Below are 24,644 nucleotides of genomic sequence, written 5' to 3'. Positions count from 1 at the left end.
CGCCATCAGCTGCCTGGAACAACTCAGGGATCACAGCCCGTCATGAGCAATTTAATTCAGAGATCCTCGACTTACCCAAAGCCAGAGGCATTATTCCAGCCTGGGTCTGGGGGCTCTCACAGCTTAAAGCCTTAGCCAACGCGGTGATTGGCAACTCTCTCGTCAGAAGTGAACCCATAATTCTCCCCAGCAAGCCTCATCTCTGCCAACTCGACTCACCCCAGTTCATTCTGTCACTATACGTCTCATTCTCTTGGAAAACAATCCGACAATGACCCTCCAATCTCTGGTCAGCTCTATTCTACGCAATCAATACTTGCCCGTCAGTGTCTGAGGATCATGCCTCACCATCAGCTCCTCAAATCCAAACAGTTTCAAGTATGTGATGGACTTGTCACCGATGTGTGACCATAACTTAGTATTTGGCAAAACATCTTCCGTCAATAGTCAAATTCCAGTTGGACTGACTGGTTTTGGACACAGTATTGCTGATCATGGTTGCCAGGGGCTCATGTCATGTTCCAGTTGTCTAAATGTGGACAATGCTTCATCTCCCCAACCCTGACACCAGCTTGAGACCAAGCCCGGTGTGAAAGATGAACAACTGCCAGCAGGCAGCTGCAGCTGCAGGGTACACAAATATAACAGTCAGCAACAACTTTAAACCAAAGTGTGTGCACTTTTTACCGTGTTTGCGCCCACGGCACAGTCGCTGTAATAAATAATGAAATATCTACCTTTCCTCTCCCAAAAAACCTGATTCTGTTTGATCGTTTGCAGTTTTTTCTCAAGGGTTTGGCTTCCACGTACAGTATGTGTCACAGAAAAATCTCTGGTCAGCTTTAAAAGAGCCAAACATCACACATCTCAAGTACTTTAAAAAGGGCTTGATGAAGGTTATCTGATAGGTCATTGGTATGTTTTTATTGGTCCACTTCCTTATTACTTCTCTCTCTGTGTTCTGCAGAAAAACCACAACCGGTTAATACTTTCTGCTTTCACACGACTATCTTTAGATTTCTATTTTAAATGTTAAATCCACGGAACTGGGGAAAATGGGCTTTTGTGAATCCTGCACCGTCGGCACGGAACGGAAGCGGGTCAATCTGACCGAAGGATTTTAAATCAGAACGAAAGAGCTGCAGGGGGATTTTTAAAGATGTTTTAAATTAAAGTTTCTCACGTCTTTCATGTTGACAATGTGGTATTTTATTTGTGCTGCTGCTCGTCTTGGCAAGGAGGCTCTTCAACTCAATTTGACTTTTTCCCTATTAAGGTTAAACATGTCAAAACTCCATTCGAGTTTATTTTATATCAATGCCACTGGCATATCTACATGGAAATACATGGACTTTTTCTTTTAATATTTCCACACTGTGTTTCACAATGTACCTCCATTTTAGGCCATAAAAACAGGAACAGCGCTCTGCTGGACAGTCCATCTTTTTTCACCTTTTCTGCTGATTGAGCAGCCACATGATCATTTCAGCTCCTTTCCGTTGAAATGAAAACCTCTGTTCTACAAGTTTCTGCTCGGAAGAAATAAACCAAAATTGGGTCAGGCTCTTTCAACACAGTTGAAATGAGAGAAACAAATCTCAGTGCCTTTCAGAGTCTAAAGTAGCAACAACACAGCAATTGCTCTTTATCCAAATGTTGTGAAGCACTTTATTCCCCAAGACCGTTTATCTCGGCTGCTGTAACCTCCACACCTCGCCCGCATGATGTTGTCTGAGTGAACAACAGATGCATCCCTGACCAAAAATTCTGGCCTCTCTTGTCGGTGTGCCATTTTCTTTTATTTCCACTTAAGCTGCACCATCTGTGTATTTGTGTGTGTGTGTGTGTGTGGCTAAATCCAGGGCACGTGCTGTGCAAGTGAATGACCGCCTAATTTCTACCGGCTCGATCCCTATATTCTGCAGTTGCACATAACAATATATGAAGAGAATTCTGGCATTGCGCACACCTCACTTTGACAATAAACCTGATTATTTTTGCTTGGAAGTCTTGGAAACCATGGAAACCTGCAACTAAAGGCCTGTTTTGTGCTTTTCATCCGTGCATCACTTCAACCCTCAGTACATTTAGAGTACATTTAGGTTTAATGGCATGTATTTACTTTAATGGTAGATGGACCGACCCATCTCTCGCCAGCGGTTGCCTTGAGACTGTTCTGACAGGAACTAGAAAGAGAGACCACATTCTCTACACTGGCTTCCTCCTCCACACGTACAAAGCACTTCATGATCAGGCCCCTTCATACCTGAAAGAACTAGCTTAACCTTCCCAGGGTCTGTAAGAGCAGAATGGGAGGCAGAGCCTTCAGTTTACCAGGCTCCTCTCCTGTGGAACCAGCTCCCAGTGACAGTTCAGGAGGCGGACACTCTCTCTGTATTTAAAGTTAGACACAAAACTTGCCTTTTTGATAAAGTTTATAGTTAGACCTGGCTCAGGGAAACCTGGACCATCTCTTAGTTATGCTGCTATAGACCTAGACTGCTGGGGGGAATTCCCTGTGGTGCACGCACATGCACTCTCTCACACTCAGGGTATGAATATGACTTCATTATATGTCATTAACCTTGTTCTTTCTCTCCCTAGTTTGTGTCTTTACTTCCTGTCCTCTCTCTCTCTCTCTCTCTCTGTCCTCGTCTTGCAGGCTGCAGGATCCAGATCCAGTTTCAAGGATTTGATTTTTATGCTATAATTAAAGTTGATATCAGTATAATTCGTTAGCTGCAGCTTGTATAAATGACATGTTCTATAAACATGTCATCACTGACTCAGAACTGTCTTGTCTAAACTTATAACTTGATACAATTGTTGTATTTCTGCTCCTGGTCTCTCTCTCTCTCTCTCCTGTCTCTACCTCACCTCCTTTCTCTCCCCCATTTCTGTCATTTCAACAAATCTGTTATCTGATCGGTCATTGGTATGTTTTTATTGGTCCACTTCCTTATTACTTCTCTCTCTGTGTTCTGCAGAAAAACCACAACCGGTTAATACTTTCTGCTTTCACACGACTATCTTTAGATTTCTATTTTAAATGTTAAATCCACGGAACTGGGGAAAATGGGCTTTTGTGAATCCTGCACCGTCGGCACAGAACGGAAGCGGGTCAATCTGACCGAAGGATTTTAAATCAGAACGAAAGAGCTGCAGGGGGATTTTTGAAGATGTTTTAAATTAAAGTTTCTCACGTCTTTTTATGTATACTTTGTATGTTCTGTCCCCATTTTTCCTTTCACCCCAACCTGTCTAGGCAGATGGCTGCACATCTTTTGTCTCTCCACTATAGTGCTTGCTCATTGTGTGAATTGTTGGGTTTCCCTGCTCTCCATGATGTTGTCTATGTACAGTGCCGTGATATAATGTATGTTGTGATTCGGGCGCTATGCAAATAAAACTGAATTGAATAATGTGGCATAGCCTACAGCATTATTTAGGTAATTCACACATGCAAAGTTTCCACTCCACGCGTCTTCCTGTGTGTGTGTGTGTGTGTGTGTGTGTATGATCCTGTCATTCAAGGCAGTCATTCAGTCCAAGAAGGAGCATCATGATTTCATCATTAAAGCATTCGTTATCAGCAATCGAAAGGCAGCAAGTAGGAGGGGACCTCAGGACAGCAGGCGTGAAAAGCCACAAGAAATGGGAGAAAGGGAAAAAAAACAGCCCAACAGGAAGGGCAGAGAAATGGAGAGGATGAGAGGAGGGCAGCTGAGTGGGACAGGATGGGTGCAGGAGAGGGAGCGGTGCCACGACAGTCAGCGACAGAGTGCCAATAATGGAGGGATCCAGTTTTAGGAGGCCAGAGTGTCACCAGTGGGGGAGAAATACCTTTTCTGTGAGTGACGCGCTGGGTATTATGTGACAGTCTGGCCTATTCAAATGGTGGAGACGCGATGCTTGTCAAAATACTGTGTACCACCTGTGTACACAATCTGGACAATGTTTCACATCTTCAGTGTTTCTCACTGCTCTGCAAGTTTTAGATATTTTCTTACACTTACGCTATGCCATTTATAATTCTTACGACTCAACACCATTCCATTTCATGCAGATTTTAGTCCATTTGTACTCTTTTTCCAACTACTTTAATGCCATTTTGAATTCATGTCCACTTCAACATACCAGATTATGACTCAGATTATCTTCATTGCATCCTCCTCCGAAGTTATTTGTTTGACTTCACCTCTGTGATGTGTTTAGCTGATCAGTGTGGCTGCATTCGCAATTACATTCCAACTCCGTGCCTATTTAAGGACAACATATGAGACCCCCGTGACTCATGGTACGGTCAATAAGCCGACCCCTATCTTGTGCAACATCTAACTTTAGCAGAAAGAGAGCATGGCAAATATGCCTAAATATTTACTGCTTCTTTATTCTGTTTGCGCGCTTTGTTGCTGAGTGAAGGAACTTGAAATGGAATAAAACAGTGCTTGATTTACTTTTGCACTTTAAAAGTGGAGTTGTACATGGAGGTTTGTTTTTTTTCCCCCATACGCACCTTAAATGGGGATGATCATGCTGACGTGACGCAGACATGCACGCAATGGTGTCTATTAACTATTAACTCGTGTCTGCACAGGCACAGATTTCATCTTTGTCAGGTCTTATGTATGTTGTGTGTCAGACAGCATGTTTGGACTGAGCGGCTCAAATGCCTGAGAACCACAAGACGAGTCCTCAAGAACGCCGCGCTCGTGTAAATCCTTGTCCGTCATTCGTAATGAAGCGTGGTTTTTGCAGGTTTACATAAAAGAGATCAGCAGCAGAAAGTGTTGCAGACCAGACTCCGGTGGTTGGAACTGAAGCAAATTCTAATTCAAATGGACTTGTTTCTTTATAACACTGAAACTATCCGTTTAAATGGATTAAAACACTAAATAGATCAAATTCCATTCAAGCCAGTGCAGTGCTTACAAGAAGAAAGAAACGATACCCTTCAAATTTAGATTTTCCAACCTCCAAGGCATTTTGTTTTAATTCTACAGAAAGGAAATAAAAAAAAAACCCACTACATGAAATAGTGTAGGGGGTTGTGTTTGTGTATTCTTCTCCGCCTGCAGCTAGACCTCCAGCAGGAGTCTGTTCAGGCTCAGACTGTGAGCGCTGGTTCGCCGCTAACCTGCTTATCGCTCATTGTTCTCTCCTGCCTTCCCGACGCCAACAGGCAGCTCTGCTAATTCAAACCTAACAGGAGGATCTGGTGCTCTAATGTGGCCACGTGTGTGCCGGGAGTCACGTACACACACACACACACACACACACACGTTATCTCTAACATGCAAACACGGGCATATATGCGTGTCTGGATCTCTGGTTTAGGGTCTTAGTTTGGATATTAGCTGAGCTTTGGAGTCTGTTTTCCGTTAATGTCTGTGACTGGTTGTGACAGCCTCATCACGATTTGACACTGGTGAGCAGGCGGTGAACATGATGTCGTTTCAAATGTCTTGATCGCGACTGTGGTTTGGTTTTCAAAATAAAAGCCTGCAGCTGTAGTTGAGTTCCATCGGTTGCTGTGGACGATCCCTGCCCTTTGTGACATGGACATCTTATCACTTCCAGTGCATAGGAAAGAAACACATTATAACCCAGGTCTCTATTCTGAGAAATTCAGATAACAAGGTTGTAATCACAATTTTAGTAACAAGGTACAGAGCAGGTTTTCTCCCTGTACTTTTGGCTGACCATGAGTGGTTGAAGAGGCCAGGACTACAAAACCCTCCCTAACCCGCACTCTGGACTTACTCCTCACCTTTCCAAAATATGTTGAGTTAATTCTAAAAAGCAAAGTAAATAGATTCTTTGCGTTTGAGTTTTTTTTCGTTTATAATTTTTTCGCTAAATAATAATTGTGATATTGTTTGAGAGAAATTGTCCATTTTTGAGTAAAAGGTAGCAGTAACAGGAGAGTGAAGCCATGTTTGCTCCATCTTTTGTTTCCCCTGTTTTGAGTTAGTAAGGTAAATTTGTGTGTCTTTTATTTTAAGTTTTCTTTTTTTGCATTTAAGATTAGGTTTATGCCGATTTAGCGATTAGGCAAATTGGACACTCTAAATTGACCATATGTGAGAGTGGATGGTTGTTTGTCTGTCCACCCCAACAACCCTCTTGCGGAGGATAAAGCAGTAGAAGATGGAGGCTGAAGGACTAGCCGTTACTAAAACCACTGCAGAATTGGAGAAGTGAAGATGGGCGGGTCCAAATTTTCACAAACTTTGAACATGAAGCAGACAGGTCAGTTATTCAAGGGGGACACATACCATGAATATCTGAGTCTGCAGGTTGTCATCTATCCTGGAGATAGAAGATGTTTTTGCTCACAGTAAGAATATAATACTGTCTGCCACAACAGAATCCAGGCTGGAGTAGCTCAGGAGCAAAGAGAGAGGATCCATATGCAGAGCAATAACAAAGACTTTTCTCATATCTTGTAAAATGTCCATCCAGTAGTTTTGAATTTTAGGGCAAGAGGGTATCGGTACCTGTAGGTACGGGTTGAATGCCGACCTTTTTTTTGTGTCTTTTGTTTGCAAACGGTGCAGAATTTTAAAGTGTAATCATGCAGTTATTTTCTTCATTTATTCATTCATATATCCTCCTCATGTATTCATACCAAGTCCACTTTGCCATGTCTACATGACGTCCTCATTGCACTTAGCGAATGGTTAATTGGATGTCTTAACTATAGGCAGACGGAGCAAATGTTCCACATATCACTTCCATTTGAAGTAAGTGCTCTAGCTCTGTAATTAAGGTGCAAGTTATTAACCTCACTCTATAAAGCCTTTGTGGTTCCCCTGACCACCGAGGTGTAGCTTATGTTTTCCACTACAAAGGCACTGCAGTATTTCACAGCCAAAACAGTGAGAGCACACGGTTAAGGACCTGATTCCTTACCACAGTCTTAGTTATTTTTGGGTTTGTTTTCCTAGTTATCTTTTATGTCACTTCATAGTCCCTCTTGCATATCTTGTCTAGATAGAATTTCCCGGTGCATCTGTTCGGCTAAAACTTAATTGATTTCACCGGTGTCCCGTTATCTCACCGTTAGTCTCAAGTGCTTCCTGTCTGTCTGCCCTTTCTGTGTTCTATTAGAGTTGCAGAGTCTTTGCCTCGTGTTGTTTTTCCCCTGGATACATTTAGTCATTCAGCTGTGTAGCAACATTCTGCATTAAGCCGACGCTGGATCCTTTGTTTTATTGGGACTGAAAAATACAACCACACACACACACTAGAATGATCCTTATTGCTTTCTTTTGCAGAATGAGTAGTGGGTGTATCGCGCTGCGAACCTGACCCAAAAATGCAAAATGAGGGATTGAAACATTGAGATATATATGTCCAGAATCTAAATCAGGGCTTCCTTGGTAATTGCGAAAATGGAATTCCGTGGTATCATCGAGACTATTCCTGAGGAAGACAACACACAGCACACCCACACAAGGCTGACCTGAAGTTCAATTCGAGCATCAGAATGGGGGAGAACGTGATTCACTGGACGTTGCTGTGAAGACAGCATGTTTGTTGTCTGACTATTTCAAAACAACGGCGATTTACAAGGATTTTGGAGCACCGCTACCTGCGTTTACAGCCACTTTGAAGACAGAGGTCAGAGAAGAAATGGACCTGCAAGCAGATGGGCTGCAGCAGATGCCGCTCCTGCCACCTTTTCTAGGTAAATCTAAAAGTCTTCTGTGTGTAAATGCGTCACGCGCCACACCATTTCTCCTGTGCTCAAATCCTCTCTCATGAATCATGAATGCTCTGCCAACTCAGGCAGAATGGACCTAGTTATGAACATTTGACCCTTTTTGGACCTCCCTTTTTAATGAAATGCTACCAAGAGAGAAAAAGTGAGAAGCTCCGCTTTTGCAAAATTCACAAACTGAAGAGATGACACAAGGTCAAAGAAGGTGCTGCACCCCGTGCGGTTATTTTACTTTAGGAGACATATTCAGCCAACCTGAAGGTAGTTGTCTAACATGCTCTACCACAACATGACCTTGCACCCTTTGATGACAATGTATATATATATATATATATATTTATACATATACATACATATACATACACATATATATATATATATATATATATATATATATATGTATATGTATGTATATATATATATATATATATATATATATATATATATATATACATACATACATACATACATACATACATACATATACATACATATATATACACACACATATATATTTATACACATATACATACATATATATATATCCGTAATTGGCATAAATGGACAGACAAGGTAACCAAGCTCCAAGCTCCTGGAAAAAGGATCCGTCGAGTGAGGCGTCGATCGGCTGATAAGGAGCAGGTGTGAAGGTCACGCTGCGGGTGGTTGGGCAGGTGATAGACGTCAGGTCTGGAATACAAACGACCCTCTCATCGGCGCCCGCATTAAATCATCGCCACAGCTGTGAAGTTCACTTTACATCGAGGAGGAATGAAAGGAGAAATAAACCGTGGGCCACGCTCTCCTCCCGTGCACAGATATCATTCATCACCGGAGGTTTTATATTGTCTTGACCAATGGAAGGGGAAAAAAGAAAGAAAGAAAGAAAGAAAGAAAGGAGCTGTGACATGAAAGCAAACATGTTTAAAATGAGAGCAGGTGGCAAACCACAGGCAGAGGTGATAAGTAACGCAGTACAAATATTTTGGATTTTTGATTATCATATTTCAGTATCTATATACTGGCTCTGTCAAGCGAAACTATCAGACCTGACCTGAGGGAGCATTTAACTTCTGGAACTCTATGTGTTCACTCATGACATAAAAACAAATCACTTTTTGTGTGTGCAAGGCGGAAATTTCACATCTAAACCCCGTTATACTGGGAAACACAGAGAGTTGTGTGAAGCTGATAGACTTATGGCCTGTTTGTGGTGGAAATGCAACCTAAACTGTGCCGTGCTGGGACCATAGTGGAAAAGGGCCATAAGTCAGAAGTGCGTGAACAACAGACACGTGTTTTTAACGTGTCAGGTATTTGGATTTGGAAATATCTCTGCCTTCTTCACGCGTGCACAACAGTCAGTTATGTTTATTTTGGTCTCCGTACGTCGCTTTCCCAACATCAACACCGACTTTAACCAAAGTGAATGATGCTATTACTTTTTTGCCACCCACACACAGGTGAACCCAACATAGGGAGAACAGAGTGATGTTGACCGCCTGACCTCCTCATCTAAAACAGCCACATAAAAACAAACAAACATGACCCTTATGTTTTAAAACTGAACCAGTGCACTCACTGGACAACTGAGGTACTGAACTTAAATACAAGCATGGAGACTAACGAGGGATGAGACTCAGGTGCAGAGCAGGGAGGAGGACAGGTGAGGAGAATGAGTAATTAAACAGGGGAGAGCACACATGAGCAGGGAGGTGAGGAGAAAGAAGAGCGACGGGAAACACCAAGAAATAAAGGAATATACCAAAACTAAAGACTGCGTCACATGCCTCTGATTTTAGGCTGGTTTGAACAGATTGTCTGACCTAATTAATTGTCTGACCATAACAAAGATTTAAAACCAAGAAGGTTTTGTTTGTAGAAATCAAACAATCTATACAAAAACATGTATAACTGTATAAGATAACATCTTTTATCGACTTTAGACGGAGGTCATGCTTAAAAAAAGGGCCATCTTGCGCTGACAAACCAGTCAGAGTGTGCTTTTTTTTTGCATTTCGACGCAGAAGCTGATCATGCAAATGCAAGGAGAGCAGTTCAGCAGAAAAACAGCAGGGGGAGTGGTAGAGCGGAGAGAGTTGTGAAACCCAATCTGCTGACGAACTCTTTGTTTTTTTGTTTGTTGGTGTAATCTTGTCATTGATTGGGCCTACGTGTGTGTATGTTGTGTGCATTAGGACATGCAAACCCCTGTTGGGTAATACTCGCTCCCCCACCTCAAGACTCCAGTCAAACACGCAGCAGTTCTCAGCCCTGGTGACCTTTGACCCCGCGCGGACACAGCTGCAGGAAATCAGGGACGACAGTTCCTTCAGTGACAGCGTTTTACTGCCTCTGAATATTTATTATTTTATTATTTATATTTCACTGAGAGGCTCGTCACAATGAAGGTGGTCGCCGCAACAGTCGGCTCAAAACATTCAGGATCATGAGGGCCTGATGCTATAAAAGTTTCTCCTTCCGTCCTCCTGAGGCCCTGTCCATGCTTTGAATTTAGTTTCCTCGATTCAAGATCACCAACAATTACCCACCTACAGCTATGACCAGCAGGGACAAAAGGATAAACAAGGTTTAACTTACTTAATAAATACCATATTTTTTTGAGTCTACGATATTTCAAGAATACGTTCTCTGCTTCTTCTGGGGCATCAGACGGTTACATTAATGTTTGTAAATGACTCACTCGCTGCGGCAAAGAGAAAATAGAATAAGAGCGAAAAACGAGTTCACATAACGGCACACAGACGTAAATTCAAATTCACTTAGAAAACTTCACTCGTCCTTGACAGCTAATATTGCTGTGACCTCGACCAAGTATGGGGCCGACTGCGCACAGAATCCCCCCGGGTGTGTCCCTGTTAGCGGTGGATGCTGCTGCCAGCGACAGATCTCACTGGGACCAAGACATGAAGACATTCTGTGTGTTTTAGTTTGTCTCACATGGCGACAGATCGCTGTTATTTCTCTTTTTCCTTTCCATGTTCTCAGAAGTGTATAAAAAGCACTGATGCCATGAGAACTCCCCTGCACTACAGTGTTGCCAACACTGTGTTGTTGAGCGCCGGCGTTTTTTTAACGAGGGACTAAGTGAGCACACGGCTTCCTGTGTTTGCTCGCAGGTGCTGCAGCACTCGCACCCTCTGCCTTTAATGACGCTCGAGTACACACAAACAACAGCACCGTAAAGTTTTATGGTCTTAATCCAGCAACACAAATTATTTCAGACTCTGGAGAATAATATTTTGTTTCCCCCAAGGTCTTGATACCTGTAACATTGTTTTTGCTCCACTGTTTGTACATGTAGGGCTTGTTTTTATAGCATCATGAAATATGATGATCCGGTCCCATTAAAATGTGTCCAGGATGCATCTTTTGTTACCACATGTTTTTTTTTTAGTAAGTTTGAAGCCTGTCAAAGGGACACAGGGTTCCCACGGGTCCTTGAAATCCTTGAAAGTGTGTGAATTTGAAGAAAACTACTTTCAAGGCTCTTGAAAATCACCCTAAATAGACATGGGTCATTGAAAGTGCTTGAATTTTGTACAGTTAAATTGATATTTGTTTGTTTGTTACAACGCCACCTACTGTTACATGCCCTGCATTGCTTGATGTATGTAGACTAGGCCTATGCAGGACAAATGGGGCGACGTCATCACTAGCAGTGTTGTGGACACTGTCTACTGTCTCTCTCCGTGCAGAACAACGAGCGAGTAAAGTTAAACAAGAGAGCGCAAATGGAGTGTTGACTCGGAAATGCACATTTCAAGAATCTCCGGTGAAAGCATCAACTTACATTGAACAAAAAAAAAAAAGGTTTGCCTGAAAATGTCACCAGCGATCTGCGGGGACCGAAAGCATCTGACCTTTCCCCGTCTTTTTCCAGAGACTGCGGCAGTAGCGCATCCGTTGCAGGCCTCTGACAATGTTTGTGTTGGCAGCCAGTCCGGTCCGTCAGCAGCAAGCATCTGTTTCCACTCGTGTTTTTCACTCGTTACTGACGCTTCTCAGTCGCATGCTCTTCACATGCATCTTTGTTGATTTGTTGACTCGGAGGAAGAATCGGCACAGGGAACGGATTTATGACTCAGGTCTTTTCTTAGACGCTAAACTCGAGGGCTTACATGAGGGTACGGGCTCTTATTCACAATTTCCTCTTTGTCTTCCTCTTTGTGCGTGGATGGTTTTGATTAAAAAATTAGACTCGAGCTCCATGGGTCTGAAAATGTATCCGGCAACACATACCTTAACTGCTCAAGGGAACACTTGAATGTGCAGCCTTTGAGTTAAAAACCAGCCCTTCTTCTGATGTCTGTTAAATTGAAATACTAGTTATTTATATGTGATTACGGTGTTTTGTCGTGTTTTTTTGTTTTGTCATGAGATGACAAAGGGCTGTTTGTCTAAATCAGGTGAGTAAACACAACTTATTTCCTGGCAAGACTCACACAAGTAACATAACGTGACAGTTTGCTTTACATTCAAGTCTTTTCACCATTCCTCTTCTACTCGCTGGCACTTGTTAGTCCCGTATTCCTCACAGCGTTCCTGCCCACTCGCAGAGGTTCCCGGAGCAGAGTGGGGCCACAGAGTGTCGCGTTAACTTTCACGAAACTTCCCTGAACAACAAAACGATCAGGTATCTCGGGAAGAAAAAAACAAGGTGACAATTATATGAGTCAGATGCTTCCTCGTTTATCAAAGAGAAAAGACTCCGGGCAGAGTCTTTACCAGCTCTCAAGTCAAAGAATCACGGATTACATAGTTATTTTTTTTAGAATAACTTTGCAACACAATCGTAAATATAGCAGATATTAACACGTACAAATAAATACATCTTCAGGAATTGTATGCACACGTATATTTTTTATGTGATCGACTACAAAACATACATGCAAGGCTACATAGAATAATGCATACTCAGCACAGCTGAAGCCCTTATTGATTTGCCCGGGTTGTGTTTCGACACTAAAATGTTACGACACCAGACTGGTCAATCTGTGTCGTAGCAACCCTGCGTCAATACTGTTCAATATTTGGATTACTTCATCCTCATCGTAGACTGCTTCTTGTTCCGGGAATCAAAAACATAGATCAACTGATGATTTGACAACGGCGTCGCTCACTGACCTGTCGCGTCTCCAGTGCTTCCTAGCGATCACATCAATAAGGACTTGCTGAATGCTGAATATCTAGATGGGTCACAATTATGCTTGCATTAAATGTGAAGGCTTAACACTTTAAATGAGTAAATACTGTATAATTACTGTATGTAATGTATACATTGAACTACACGTATATAGTTAACATTGCACGCCTCTTCCCGCTCCACCATCACATCAGTCTGTGACTCAACTGAATGGAAATTAGGTGAATATCAGTGTTTGTTATAGTAGTGCAATGCGGTGAAGTGAGCAACCTGTGACTTAAGGTTTTAACGTTGAAAAAAAGATCAGAAGCATGACATTTAATTGAATGTGACTGTTTTTGTAGCTCGATTTTCATGCTACTTAAAGGAATACTTCACCGATTTGCATTTAGCTTTGTATTACTAGAATATTGGTAGTATTTATTTATTTTTTTTAAATTGTGCTTTCCAACCTGAGTTTCCCCTGAGTTGAGAAACATCTTCATTCTTTTCTTTGTTACTTGCCCACCAGTGACACTTGTTCCTGTTAGCGTAACTGTTAGCAAAGATGGCGGACACTGTTTACATTCTGGAAATGAGGTCCCGCCCCCCTACGAGTGGGTCTAAAAAGTGTGGAATTAGCGTTGCAGTTTCAAGCCTCGGACCAAGTGTCACTGGTGGGCACGTAACGTAAAAAAGAATGAAGATATTTCTCGACTGGGAAGCACAATTTTTCAAAAATACTACCCTTATTCTAGTAATACAAAGCTAAATGCTAATCGGTGAAGTATTCCTTTAAAGATGATTTTTTAACGTTGGTGTTTTTAAATATGACGATGTGCTCTGGAGTGAACCAGTGTCGTCAGTGTATAGTGCCGAAAACCAACCTGTGAGTTCAGTTTCCCATGCATAAAATCACATAAATACCATGTCTGGGCCTTTATTATTAATAACATTTTTAGTATACAGACTGCTTTGGTATTTCACATGGGAAAAAGGCCATTCTTTGTTTGAAACTACTGCTCAGTTCACTTTTTTTGTTTCTCAGATTCCCTCCAACTTGATTTTCCCATCTTAGCAACGTGCAGTTAAGTGGCAGCCAAGGAGCTCGACCACTGAGCCAACTCGTCTGTACTGTTCTCAAGGAACTGCTCTCACAGGACGCCTCACAACCAAACCAGTGTGTGTGTGTGTGAGCGAGTGTGAGCGCACACAGTGTGACAGTGACGTGATCATCATGCCTTAATAATATGTTGGTCCTGACTGGAGTTAATCAACAAATACATTCATGAGTAAATAGTTGGCCTTTACAGTTTTTCCATTTCTGGAGAAACAATAAATCCCCCCTGTCTCCATAAGACACTTTGCCTGTGGCACGAAGGACAAAGACAAAACTGGGCCATGCTTTTTACTTCAAACATCATTGTGCATTACGTGGAATCTTTTTGGGTAAAAAAAAAAAATGGAGTGATTGGACTTGTGTTACTAATTGTTGTCTGTTGTAATTTTGGAGTGAGCGTGTGTGTGTGTGTGTGTGTGTCTTTCTACAGTTGTGAGGAGATTAGAAACTTGAAGTTAGGATTAGACTAAGGGTTGATGTCTCACACTGAGTTGAGATTGTGTCTGAGTGTCCTCACAACTACAGAAAGACGTTTATGTGGCAGAGATGGGGAGGTGGGGCTATTTCAAAAGGCAGTCCTTTGCTTCAAAACATAACTTTTTTTGTAATTATTTTTTGTTAAAAAAAGGCCAGCTCTTGTGTGCTCGTACACAATGGTTGTTTATTTGAAATACTTTTTTTTTTTTTAAAGTTTTGGTCCCAATATTTGTCCTGCTGTTTGAAACCTCACTGCCTCCCCACCCCAGTCTCTCAGGCTCCCGCTCAGGCTTTAGTTGACCAGGAGCTCTTGGTACTGATCGGACCGCAGGAAACGGCCGAAGGAGTCCTTCTCCATCAGGGCGAAGATCCTCTTCTGGGCCAAGTCAAAGGTCCCGTGGGAGAGGTCCACCAGGTTCCTCAGGGTCACATCCTTTGTGAAGTGGTCAATGTTCACCTGCAGTGGCACAAAGACAACGGAACAACTGAGGATGAAGATAAACTTGCTTTTCACGACTAAAATGTATATATGCTATATGTCAACAAAATGCATTATGTACACTATCGGCAAGATTTGAGCGCCGATGCCGTGTTGAGGGTTTACAAACAGAAATTCAAAGATGTCCCCTTGCTACCAGACACTGGTGTCCACTACTGTGTTTTGTTTACAAGCCCAACCTCTCAATCATCAGTCCACCGAGACTGAATTTCCACAAGACAGTGCAGTAGGTGCGTGTCAGCAAGTTTTCCCTGGAGACGGACAGGCAAGATGTGTTTAAAACGAAGGTTCAGACTGCAGCCACTTGTCAACATGAATGTGCAGTTACGTCAAACATATACAGTACCTCTGGCCTCAGAAGCAAGAGCGAACTGAGGGGGCGACGAAGAAGAAGAAGAAGAAGACGATGATTCATCATCATAATGGCAAAGCCTTTGCCACTATTAGCTTAATCACTGTTTACTTTATATGAATGCAAACATAACGTACGTCACGTCCTGTGTCCTGGAGGTTTATTCCGAGAAAAGGGGGCTACAGAGACCAAAAGTGTTTACAATAACTGATTTGAAAACAGCGAGTGACTGATTGTAAAGTCTGAGCCCAAATAAATTTCGATCCCACGGAGGAAAAACTAACTTCACATGTTTTTAGCTAATATTTTATTGTGTGTGTGTATGATTCTCCCCTGACCCCTGCCAGAGAGTTGTCACTAACTGGATACTCGCTGACTTTGGAACATTCTCTGTAAACCCCAGAGATCAGAAAATCCCTGCAGAGCGACTTTCTCAAATACTCAGACAAACCCGTCTGGCGCCAACAACCATGCCACGCTCAAAGTCACTTAAATCAGCTCTCTCCTCCTTATTCAGATGCTTGGTTCAAACCTCAAGCAGGTCGTCTGGACGATCTCTAAGTGCCCGAGTTGCTTCTATGCGATTGGTTGATTGGTTGAGTATTTAACGAGCTCTTGAACACATGCATCTATGTCAGAGTGCCTCAGCAGCTGATGTTGATGTTCCACAATAGTCACATTTCTTTTCATCCACGTCTTAGACTTGACGTCACAGAAATGTCAAAACTCGTGTTTCGCTTGTGAAACCACGGTGACAGTGGTGTCAGGTGACATGTTGTTTAGTCGAGAAGAACATCATATCCTCTCCAGAGGTCACGTACAGAGCCGGGATAACATTACCTCATAAAACGTGGTAAGCATGTGTGTACTACATGTTCCTGGCGCGCGCTCGTGTTGTTTCGCTGACGTGCAGAGTCTTCTCTTCACATTCTCCGTGTCTAAGCTCATGTGCCGACACTCGAGCACGCCTGCATTTCTCCTCCACACATTCGCTCCATGCTTAGCCAAGAGCGGCTTCTGAATGTATGAAAACTGTAAAGGCCACCACTTATTTAAAACAAAACAAAAAAACAAACGCATGTTCATGTACTAGAGCTGCAGAACATGACGTCTGCAGATGATTTTTGGGGTTGTTAATGTGGCATTTTATGAACGGAACTGACGTAATACTGCGTGTGCTGTGTCAAGCAGTACTATCAGACCTGACGGAGGGAGCCTTTGTGTGTATACACCAGCAGCTCCAGGCCTTAGAAGCTGCTGGATGACCAGTTTTTTTTAATAAGCAGAACTTTTTGTGAGCATTTCTTTGTGCTTTCACTCATATGCCGACCCACTTGCAGCCGCATGGCTTTACTAGCCCCATGTCGCTGCTGCCTCCGTCCGTCTTGACATAAAATGAATCATTTTCACCAGGCCGCATGAGATCTAATCTTTACCACGCTGAGAAATACAGAGAGTTGCGTGGCGCTTAATCAGTCCTTTCACAGTGGCTTGAATATAACAGAAAATGTACGCACTACAGTTTTAAATACACTGCGATATATGAAATTGGGGCTACATTACTCAATGTTTAAATCAGTGTAACTTCTTGATAATGTCTTGTTCATCATTAAAAAAATAATATGGATTTTAGTGTGTGGAAATCTACAAATTCAGAAACAGTCAGTCCATGACTCTGCATTTGACAAAGTGCTTTGTAGCTGTGGCAGTGTATAAGGTGGGAAATAGCCAACTAATGTGTGAACCACTGTCGGCACCGCAGATTTCATATTAAAGCGGAAGCTTGTAAATGAAATCTTGGCATGCATCGTGCGAAGCGCACAAACTGCGAGTCACCTAATGGACTCTTTTGACTCGGATGTTAAAATGTTACAGGAGTCCCTGACCTCTCTCGGTCCCTCCGACTGGATGTAGTCCTCATAGATCTTCTTGGCCTTGGCCGACAGTTTCACTGGGTCCTTGGTCTTTTTAAAGTCCTCGCAGGCCATCCAGAACTCGATGTTCTCATCGCTGAACTCCGACTGCAGGAAGCTTCGGAAAGCAGCCTGGCCATCTGGAGAGAGGGAGGGAGGATGTTGGATCAAGAGATGTAAAAATAAATAAAATAGGGAGCAGCTAATGGTTCTCTGGTGCCCCGCATTGTTCTAATGGAGAGGTCTCAAACCCGCGGCCCCCATTTAAATATTATTATTATTATTATTTATTTTGATATTCTATGAATTCTTGTGACAAATATTGCTAACTTGAGGGTCATACCAGACTAGACACTACGCGTCCGAGGTGATTTAAGTATGAGACCCCTGTGTTGCCGATGGTGGATCAGAGTCACAATAACTTTTCGGCTGCATTTCAAAATATGGCTGAATTAAATGAGAAAACCAATTACCATCGCACCATCTGTCCCTAAATGAACAGCTCTCACCGTGTGCCAAACGAAAAATGCTTCACGTACAGCAAAAGAGCACCAATTACCTCAGTGTGAGTCACAACCAAATCTTTTCTTCTTTTATTATTACTAGTCCTAATCTGCCTAAAAGTCTTATAAATCACGAGAGTCTTCATTACGGTATCGACTAATCAGACATCGCGAGAGGATTGATGATGCTCTGTTTGTCTGCAGCGCCTCTCGCGTACTCGATGTCACGAGGACACTGCGGCACTGTTCCATAACAATCCATTAATATAACTATATATAAATGGAGCCATTACAGTGCATTTATAGCACACGCCAAGCCAAAGAGGACATTATCTCAACACGCCCGCCGCCAGTGCCTGAAAGCTCTCATTACATGTGGAGTCGAACCAGTGAAGAGAGAAAAAACATAACAAAAGGGCCACATTTTCTTGAATAAAAGGTAAGAAAATGTCACATTTAGCCAGAAATTAATTGAAAAGTAAAGTGGTCATCTTCAAAAAAAAAACAAAAAAAGTATTCAAAAGTATTAAACCACTCATTTCAGGAAAAAAAAACAAAAAAAGCCTTGATTTTCTAACACAATGTCTGTGAATGGTCTCATTGTCTTGAATAAACATGTGCTGCAGATGATAAGCATTGTGCTTTAGGCTTTTATCTTTAATCTAAATGGCTGGTGTGGTTCAAAATAGCAATGAGCTGCAATCAAGCTGCTTTTGTTGTTGTTTTTTGGTCCTTAACAGACCACGACAAGGAAACACAAAAAGGAAGGGGAAGACACCCCCTCTCCTAGAAAAACCTAAACAAAACACAGTGACAATGAGACTGTAGTCTCTTTTCCTCGTAGGTGAGGGAAACAGAACTGATCATGATTTCTTTGACAACATGAATGGCTAAATGTAAAAAAGTTTTGGGAGCTCCGTCTCAGTGTTTTCTGATATTTAGCGTTTTATTTTAAAAACAATGAGAAAGTGAAGGTTAAAAAAAAGCAACGAAACACATAAAACCTTTTTTCTACTAGGCCTGATTGTATTTGTTTTATTATGGTGTGCAGGGGCTGCCTACTGCAAATTATACTAGTAAATATAGGAGACGTTGTATATGTTATGCACCGCTGTCGCATGCAATTTAGATAAATGTCAGACAAGGAATGTTTCATTCAATTTCAAAGCACCCACAATAACGTAACACAATCAAATGGTAATAAAAGCATATTGTGTCAGGCCTATTTCCTTTTTTATAATAATTTAGTTGCATGTCAACACAATCTAACAAGCTTTTTTATGGTAAGTTATTAGAAATATTATTATTAACATTAATACAGGCGATACATAAGAACATGCTGCAGGGCGTCCTGTGTTGTCAGATTTTAATTCATTACACTTCATGTTTTGTTTTTTTGGTACATGACATTATTATGCAACCTTTGACTTGAAATAAAGGAGCGGTGGCTCCACACGGGAGAGGTAATAACTCAGCGAGAGTCTCATGTGAATTAACAGGGCAGAACCAATAAAGAATAATGTTAATGTGATACTTCTGTGTCCATAAATTATCCTGTCACGTCACTTTGCGGCGACCGTGCAATAAATCAGCGTTGTTTAAATTTCTCCCTGGAGATGTTACCATAACACACATGGCCTCAGTGGGCACATAAACACACACACACACACACACACATGCAGAGTGATACAGATATTGGTGCAGGGGACGTGTACGGCGCATTTCTCCGCGCTGCAGTTCTCTGAAGGAGCTACTTGGAAATGCTTCCGTGCCACCCACTGAGCCCTGCAGCGGAAAATGTTCCTCCACCCACAGCTGGTCAGTAACATCTGTACTTGCGTCTGTTTTCGTGCCCAGGAACTACTTTAGTCACTTATTAGCAGCAGAGTTTACATGTACGGCTAAATACCGTTAACCATTAGAGTTAATCATCAGTCCTGCATGTTGGCGGTGAAGTAAACAGCAGAGCCAGTGGTTTTGTGTTAAAAGTATTTCAACCATTTTATATCTTCATGGGTTATTTTATGGGAACAAAGCAATAAAGCAGATTATGTCACCTAATAAAGCGTTGAAGTGTTCCTTGACACACAATTTCCTTAGGCGTACAATAGCAAGCGAACAGAGGTGCACGGCTGTGACGGAAACCATATTCTTGTGTGTATTGTACCTGACAGACACCAGACGCCATCAGAGAGAGAGAGAGAGAGCATGTACATATTCATGGTTCTCAAACTGTGGTACGTGTCCAGTCTGGTGTTACTTGGAGGAAAAGTAAAAAAAGTGTTTGACTGTTTAGATCAGGGTATATGATCGGAGTGGAGCTGAGGAATTTGTAGTGGGTAGAAAATGAAACAAATAACACATGTAATCTCTCCAGCAAATGATCTTATTGGGAATAAATCTGCCTCCGTAGCTGACTTTTCTCAGCCTATTTACTCCACTTTGAGAAGTTTGAGAATCACTGTCTTAAAGGAATACTTCACAGATTTAAATTTAGCTTTGTATTACTAGAACAGGGGTAGTATTTTTTTTAAAAATTGTGCTTCCCAACCTTCTTTTTTTTGTTAGGTGCCCACCAGTGACACTTGGTCTGAAACTGCAACGCTAATTCCGCATTTTAGACCCACTCGTAGAGGAACGGGACCTCATTCCCACAATGTAAACAGTGTCCGCCATCTTTGCTAACAGTTACGCTAACAGGACTAAGTGTCACTGGTGGGCACGTAACAAAGAAAAGAATGAAGATATTCCTCAACTCAGGGAAACGGAGGTTGGGAAGCAAGTATTCCTTTAATGAACACCTTAATGCTTTGTGTTTTGTTTTAAGACGGAGGCGCCCTGTTGTGGTGAGGCAACTGAGTCTCTTCCTAAAAGGGTGGTGTTCATATCAGTGCAACATTTCTCTTCCCGTTCCTGCAATGACGCCTGTGTCCACCTCTCCTGTCGCCACTAAAATTGCTGTTGTAAAATGGTGTGAAATTGGCGCAGTCAGTCTCACTCAAGCTCAGGAAAACAACCTGTCACGTAAACGCCTAAAAAACCTGTGTGGCAAAACCCCAAGGCTGGCTGTGATTTTCCAGCGGGGCCCGGTCCCCGGCACACGTACACAGCACGCTCTCTCTGCTCGCACCTTTAATGGGATTTGTCCCATTCCTTTTTAGGCGAGATGTGTTGTTCCATTTTTGTGCATTAGTACTTTTTGAAGCAGAATCCAGTGAACATGAACTTTGACATCAGCAAGGATTTTATTTGTTTGGACTGAGGTCTTTTTTTTTCTTCTTCTTCAAAAGTTTCACTTCTGATTGGACAAATTGCTCAAATATGTCATAAAACAAATGCACCCAGCTGGGACCTTTTATGTTCACACAACCTTCCTTAAATCTTCAAACTCTCTCACAGATGTTCTAAAGTCTGTTCTGATCTGGGGAAATTACAAAGTCTAAGCTCTCTTCTCCAGTCAGTGTTTATTTCCAATGAAATGACTGAACAACAGATCATCATCACGGGATGCACACTTCGCCTGTTTCTTCCTGTGTTGTAATATTATATTTTTTCTGGTCTTTATAATTTATCTTAATCTTAATCACGCTATGTACAATTTTGGGCCTTCTATTCTAAGACAGGATTCTGCTATAATTGTATACTTAAAGCTTAACGGTGAGGAAGCAACCTCGTGTACAGCCCATCATAATTACTGTGACCTGTTACTGTGTTTTGTGCCTTGGAACAGGAAATGCCCCACAGCATTTCCTGTTTTCCTTTTGTAAGACGGTATTCTGCTATAATGGCACGCTTAACGTTTAATTGTGATGATACAACCGTGTGTACAGCCCATCCTATTGTGACCTGTTACTGTGTTTTGGCTTTGGAGCTGTATCCCAGAGCATTTCCTATTTTCCTTTGTCTCTTGTGATGACACCTCAAATTTCGGGATTGTATGCTGCCCCCTATATGTTCGGAGCAGTTGGGCCATTATTGGCACATTGTCCCTTTAACACAAGAGACTGAGAAGAAGGAAGCAAGGTAATGAGACTAATGTAAAACACCAAGACACTGAGAACAAACAAAAGAAACAATGACGCGTGCGTAATTGTGTTGCACGGATTGATTTTTTCATTTTGTGGAAACAGATCAGATCAAATCACATTACGGGGGACTTGGCTGTAATTGGGTTGAAGCGAGGGTAAGAGTTTAGGTCGGGCAGGTTATCATTTAGTCCTGACAGTGTGTGTGTGGTCAAGAAGAAGAAATAATAAGAAGGTTGGACCTACAGCTGCTGTTGAGGACTCGTTCCAGACTCTCCCGCCAGAAAGCAGCCTCCTCCGGAGTAGGCCTGTGCACAAAATACCTCAAATTAGAAAAACTGGATAAAATTATGAGTCAATACAACAACTGTGCAGAACTGACATACACAAACACAATACATTGCAGGTTTAAAAACGAGGAAAGAAATGACGGCAGAGAAGCCTCAGACACATAAACAAAAATGAAACCTTGACCTCGTTATATAACCTTCAGCGCTCACTCATTATTGGGGAACATTATGTGACGCTCGCGCAGAGGAGGATGCGAGTGATCCTCTACATCTGAAGAGCTTCAAACAGCAATCTATAAATATTCAAAAATGTGATGTCAGGCCGTAGTCTCGCCAAATCAGACTGTATCTTTGATCACGTCTTAACTGCTGCAAGATTTAGGCCTGGAAAACATCCAGGAATAGATTGCATGTGATGCTGCGTGTCAGACCACTCATGTGGAGCGCTCGGACGCCGGGGTTTAGCCTGTAAACATTTACAAAGTATGTGCATAATCATTCTGTCACCTTTTGGAGAACTTTCCTGATGTTTTATTCAAGTGTTTCAAATTGCAAAGACAGACCAGTGGCAGGTGACTGAATGAGTGAGTGAGTGGAATCTCTGTAAAGAACAGAACTAGTAGTGTATGTACTTCAAACAATATGTTTACTGGCCATGGGAGGTGCAAGTTGCATAAAAAACTCAACAAATCCTTTCAAATACATTTCTGCAAAGACATTTTTCATGATTAAAAGGCACGAGGCAGAAGTCAAATGCTGTAAGTAAAATAGTTATACCCTGAAAGTGTAGTTCACCTCTGACTCAGATTTATGTGGTAATGTCTGATAAAAATGGAAATGCCATCTCGCGGTAACATCTAAGCCCAGGCCCGGCATATGGAGAGGTTTAACGTCCTTTGATCCCCAGATGTTGTACCTGCTCCGGGCTCTGCTCTGCCAATTTACGCTCAATTTACCATCAATCAATCTGCTTAACACTGACCAACCGAGCGGCCCACCCCGCCCCACACAGTTCATCTCTCTGAGGGGAAACACTCACTTCTGCAGCTTATCCGGCTTCTTCTCCGGCTTCTCCGGGTAAGGAATGATGAGGTCGATGGCATTTTCTGGCTTCTGCAGTAAAACACCCAACTTTGTCTTGATCTCCTTTGCCCTGGACGGCAAAAAGCAGAAAAGTTTTTTTTTTTAGTCAAACATTCATGACATTAACCATTCTCTTTCTATTCTATTCTGTTTAAATAAGACACTAAGCTTTGAATTTGCGGGCATGTGCGTTGGCCGATCTATTACATAATCCACAAAAATTCGATTGAATGAAAAAATCTAAAAGGAGGGAAAAGTGAATTCAACTTTAAGATTAAATCGTATACTGTTTCAAACACAGTGTAACATACGTCTATATGAAACTAGCTAAATCTGGTTCAAAGCATATTTTTTTTCTTTTCTCAATTTTGTCTCTGATAGAAATACATTTAGCAAAAATAATGAATCCTGTTATAACTGCATTATGTCATAATGTTGTTTTTCAGGTAAAAATAAATATTTGTTTGTATACTTTTGTTGTTTTCACAGGCATAAAACATCAGTTTACACCGAAAAACTTGGTATAACAGATGCAATATTGTCCTTGAGGTCAAAACATTTACAGGGAACAGAAGTTCATTTTAAAATTTCAGAGCTTCGATTTTGAAACCCTCAGGCTCTTAAATGAGAACATTTAACCTGTGACAGACACTAGCATGGAATAAACAAACAAGTAAACAAATTATTCATTAATTGTTTCTATCCCTTTGGCATCATTTTAGACCAGAGCAAGTTTTAAGATGTTCAAAACACATTAGAACATTTTGGAATTCTAAAAAAAACACACACAGTTAAAACAGGAAAGGTAACATGATGATGCTGGTCTCACCTTACAAGGCAGGTTTGAGGTAAGGCAGCTAATCCCTTACACATTTTCCAGAGCTTTTAGGCACAGTACTTGAGATAGAAATCAGTCTTCCTGTTAGAACACACCGTTGAGTCTGAGCCCCTTTTGCGTTGTGACTCTGGCTTTCAGCACATTGAGAGTTTTATAGAAACACCCTTTGGGCTCTGGGCCAACAGCTAAGCCAATCAGACTGGAATGCGTCAAGCGTTGGTAGCTGAGGAGCCTGAGTGAGGAAGGGTCATTTTTCAGATGTGCACGGCTGTTTCAGGATCAGTGTGAAGGAAAGCGGACCGGTAGAGTCCATTCTTAATAGCTACTCTTTAAGTTGTGTAACATTTTCACCGTATATGCACATTTATAAAGTTTAACTGCACATGAATAAGACAGATGCTGCAGTGCCTCTATTCCCCTCAGAGATTCCTGTTAAGCCTGTGTCACACTAAAATGAGTGGGTATTGTTGAACCCTAACTGATCTTTTTCCACCCCTGTGATGTCACAAATGTGCCGGAAACAAAAACAACCACAGTGGAGCTCAGTGACAATCTTATTCTTTGGTATCCCTTGATCAACCTTCCAGTTCCAAGTTTTGCTAAAAACACGGACAGCTCACTGCTATGCTCACGGGAGGAAGATGAAGGCTCGTCTTAGCATCGCACCAGAAA

General features: G+C 41.9%; 1 protein-coding gene across 1 annotated transcript; it reads right to left on the bottom strand.

Moving 5' to 3' along the window:
• Positions 1 to 14,346: 14,346 nt before the first annotated feature.
• rgs5a (regulator of G protein signaling 5a) lies at positions 14,347 to 24,091 on the bottom strand. The gene is made up of 5 exons (XM_058639424.1): positions 23,964 to 24,091; positions 23,091 to 23,204; positions 22,008 to 22,069; positions 17,207 to 17,373; positions 14,347 to 14,926 (listed from the first exon to the last, which is right to left on the bottom strand). The coding sequence occupies exons 1-5, from the start codon at positions 24,005 to 24,007 to the stop codon at positions 14,762 to 14,764; spliced, it is 552 nt and encodes a 183-aa protein (XP_058495407.1). The 5' UTR covers positions 24,008 to 24,091; the 3' UTR covers positions 14,347 to 14,761.
• Positions 24,092 to 24,644: the final 553 nt, after the last annotated feature.

The sequence above is a fragment of the Solea solea genome, chromosome 9 (genome assembly GCF_958295425.1).
Source record: "Solea solea chromosome 9, fSolSol10.1, whole genome shotgun sequence".
NCBI classification, from domain to species: domain Eukaryota; kingdom Metazoa; phylum Chordata; class Actinopteri; order Pleuronectiformes; family Soleidae; genus Solea; species Solea solea.
The sequence above is the reverse complement of the archived record's forward strand: the minus strand, read 5'-3'. Positions and strand labels throughout refer to the sequence as shown.

Excerpts from the sequence above, each read along its gene's own strand:
- rgs5a (XM_058639424.1), bottom strand. The coding sequence starts at position 24,007 with ATGTGTAAGGGATTAGCTGCCTTACCTCAAACCTGCCTTGTAAG. Across the intron at positions 17,374-22,007 it reads ACGAGTCCTCAACAGCAGCT|ATGGCCAGGCTGCTTTCCGA; the intron begins GTAGGTCCAACC and ends CCCTCTCTCCAG. Across the intron at positions 14,927-17,206 it reads AGTCGGAGGGACCGAGAGAG|GTGAACATTGACCACTTCAC; the intron begins GTCAGGGACTCC and ends GTGCCACTGCAG.